Here is a 3,502-nt window from a genome sequence, read left to right as displayed (position 1 = left end):
CAGCCTTGCACAGATGCTGGTCTCCTAGTGACAATACAAGACATAGGTGACAGCCTTGCAAAGATGCTGGTCTCCTAGTGACAATATAAGACCTAGGTGACAGCCTTGCACAGATGCTGGTCTCCTAGTGTCAATACAAGACCTAGGTGACAGCCTTGCACAGATGCTGGTCCTCCTAGTGACAATACAAGACCTAGGTGACAGCCTTGCACAGATGCTGGTCTCCTAGTGACAATACAAGACCTAGGTGACAGCCTTGCACAGATGCTGGTCTCCTAGTGACAATACAAGACATAGGTGACAGCCTTGCACAGATGCTGGTCCTCCTAGTGACAATATAAGACATAGGTGACAGCCTTGCACAGATGCTGGTCCTCCTAGTAACAATACAAGACCTAGGTGACAGCCTTGCACAGATGCTGGTCTCCTAGTGACTGCTCAGAGGGCTCCCTGGGCAGTTTTCAGATCAGGGAAAGGATTCTCTAGTTTTACCAAAGCAGGCACTGCACTTTCGTGTGCATGAGACTTGCCTTCCATAGAAGTGAAGCGCCTATGCTACCCGATCCTGCTGCTGCCAGTGCCTGTCCACCTTCATCACCACAGCACATCGTCTGGCACTGCTCACCCTTTCTTGCAAAGCCACATCATGTTTCCTCAGAGACTCTGAGCAGTTCATCAGCAGTCTGACACACAACTGACACCTGCTTACCAGCTGTGAACAAAGGGTCTGCCCTTGAAACCTGCTCTCAATACTGGGCATAGGAAAAGCTCCACACATACCAGAAGAACCACATTCTCTCAGGAATTATAATTCCCAAAGCAAGTCCTTTTGAAGGTCCTTAACTTAGAAATGTAGGCTCAATATAGTGAGATACATGGCTCTGCTTCCATGTGCTAAATTGGAAAGGAAATTGCACACAAAAGCAGGTGAGGAAATTATTCTAAAATTCATGTGCAGCAACAGAAAAAAGGAATTAAAAATATAAATTTAACTATATTAGGAAGTTAATATATAGCTCCAGGAAAGAAGATTACATTTTCTTTTTGTTTTCTTATTAATTCATTTTTTCAGGATGCACAAAGAATGTATATTACTCATAAAATTAATTACAAATTATAAAAGTAGATTATAACTGTATCACCACAGGTTCAGAAATATCAACAGAGTAATAAGCTCATGTTCCTTGTTTCTAATTTGGTTTGAAACCAAACAGGAAAAAAAAGCAAGTGGCTTTCAAAATGACTGCCATGAATGTCCGGATACTCACACTGGTTAAAGCTAAGTAAGGAGGGCCTCAGGGCTGAGGCGGTTCAGGAGTCCAGTGCTATGATCCTGTTATTTCAGTCTAGTTCTTGCTTAGGAATTAAATTCCTAGATAAAATTTCTGCAGATGTGCTACACCATCCTAAAACCAAGTGATATCTCTGCCCTCTGATTTGAGGTAGTTACTAGTATTTTCTGGAAGAAAGTACGGGGGAAATGTGAGTGCTTTTGCCCTGAGATCTATTAGAGGACTCTTTCCTAAAAGGCGAAAACCTTTTACAGGCTAGCTGGGTCGTCATGACTCAATGAGCTTTCAGTTGGATCTTGAGGTAATTCACTCTTAGTGTGAGGTGCTTGGTTCTGCTGCTTTGAGGATCACTACTACAGCACGGATGCGTGATAAAGACGTAATAGGAAAGACTATTTAAGGCAGAACTCAGGTTTGCTTTTTGGACAGCCCTGTCTATATACACTTCTCTCCATTCCATCAAGTCTAGGAGAGCCATTTTTAAATATGAGATGACTCATTCTGAGTCTGGTGTTCCTCTCTTCTTGAATTTATCAATTTATCAATTCTGGTAGCATGAGTTGGTCAAAATGAGCAGACGCTCCCTGAGCCCAGCTGAGACTTGAAGGGATCCCCTACCCCTAACCATAAAGCTCTGGGTCTTAAAGTAGCTGGAGCCAAAGGAGAAGGTGATTAATTTCATTCACTCTGTGCCAGTTTAGTGCAGCCTGACACTGGTGACTGGTGAATAAAGCCATCTCTCCACTGCCCATCAACGGAGTGGAGGGATGCCATGAAAAGTATTCTCAGTTTGTCTTACCACAATCAACAACCCCAGTGGCTGTCAGTGGATGGCCGGACGCCTGGCAGTTTCCTTCTAACCTGACGCTTTCTTTCCCTAGCAGCCAGCTCTGCCACGCATCTTCCTCCACTGCCTTCCTCCCCTCCTTACCTTTCAAGTCTTCTAAGTTCTTCCTGCAAGAGGCTCTGGAGTCCCAGCTTCTCCAGAATGAGTTCACACTGCCTCCGGTACTGTTCACATGGGCTCGCAGGGAAGGAGGTGTGAAGAGCATTCACACCTCCTAGCAGTGCACCTCCCTGAGGGGCGAGAGAGCACCAGGGACGGTCATCGGTAAACTTGCACAAGAGAAAGAACACGCCAGGAAGCACACTGGTCCCGGCTGGGAAAGTCCCTCTAGGCTCTCATTCTGGGCATCGCCATCACACAGCCCTTTCAAATTTCTACTGCCCTCCCTTTTCCTACAAGGCAAATCGCTTTTGAATCTTTCCAGGAAGCTAACCTGATCATTTTTTACAACTTTTCCTTAGTATGTTAATAAAGTGTCATTGTATAAAGAGCTTATAATTAGGGTGAACCCAGCATCCTCACCTGCATTGAAGACTCCATCACAGACACCACTGTAATAGCGTCTTCCAGGATCACAGTAGTGCGGAACATCAGGCGAGCGTGAGCTAAGACAACAAGACACTGTTAGGTTTGCCTGGGATGAGACATAATTCTTTGATTTCTCTACTCTCTAAACTTGCATTTTATGGATGAGCTAAGTTTATCAGCAGTTAATTTTACTAGCCCAGGCAACTACCTTCAGGGTAGTTTCTCCATAAGAGGCCTAAGTCTTCAGAGTCCAGGCAATTTTGTGTATTTATTTGAGAACATTCTAGACTCTAGCAAAGAAAGGCACTGTAAAACCACCCATTTAATATTCAGAAACTCTTCTTCTCTGTTTTTTACTCTCATATAAATACACAATATTAAAACTCATTTCTCACCTCTGGCACCTCTTTTATCTAAGATTTATGAGTTTTTTAGAGCACCAATCTGGCAAGCAAGAATTTTAGATACCCCTTGCCAGAATATTAGCTATAAATCCTTGAATAAAATGAGGTTCATTTGTTTTGTGGAATTTTTATTAAGTTTACATGATTTTATGACATGTTACATTCAATTCATGTGACTGTTGTTAATTTGAACATGGGTAAAATATAAATGCTATAAAGGACGGACATTAGTTGCCTGTGTGTGTGTAAGCCTGAAGCCTTCAGGAGAGGATGGGGTACACTGTGCTGATTTGGTTATAAGAACAGGCAGGCACGAGACACTAGGAATCAGGTAGGTGCATTTCACTCTCTTTTCTGTCCCCCATTACAAGTTTTCTAGTCTTATTCCCCAGCTCTGTAAAGGCTTGGAGAGCCTTCCCCACCCCCAGCCC

The 3,502-nt window shown here is 43.5% G+C and overlaps 1 protein-coding gene across 4 annotated transcripts in view; it reads right to left on the bottom strand.

Moving 5' to 3' along the window:
* Mcm9 (minichromosome maintenance 9 homologous recombination repair factor) overlaps positions 1-3,502 on the bottom strand; it is an 89,338-nt gene that overhangs the window by 2,975 nt on the left and 82,861 nt on the right. For all 4 annotated transcript variants that reach the window (XR_004112565.1, XM_031348717.1, XM_031348716.1 and 1 more), the window contains 2 exons: positions 2,662-2,744; positions 2,224-2,369 (listed from right to left, as the gene is read on the bottom strand). Coding sequence is in view for 3 of the 4 variants with exons in the window: in XM_031348717.1 (XP_031204577.1) it covers positions 2,224-2,369; positions 2,662-2,744 (229 nt within the window). In the remaining variant the exon portion in view is untranslated. The remainder of the gene's footprint in view (positions 1-2,223; positions 2,370-2,661; positions 2,745-3,502) is intronic.

Source organism: Mastomys coucha, unplaced genomic scaffold (assembly GCF_008632895.1).
Source record: "Mastomys coucha isolate ucsf_1 unplaced genomic scaffold, UCSF_Mcou_1 pScaffold3, whole genome shotgun sequence".
NCBI classification, from domain to species: Eukaryota; Metazoa; Chordata; class Mammalia; order Rodentia; family Muridae; genus Mastomys; species Mastomys coucha.
This window is presented reverse-complemented; position numbering and strand designations above follow the sequence as displayed.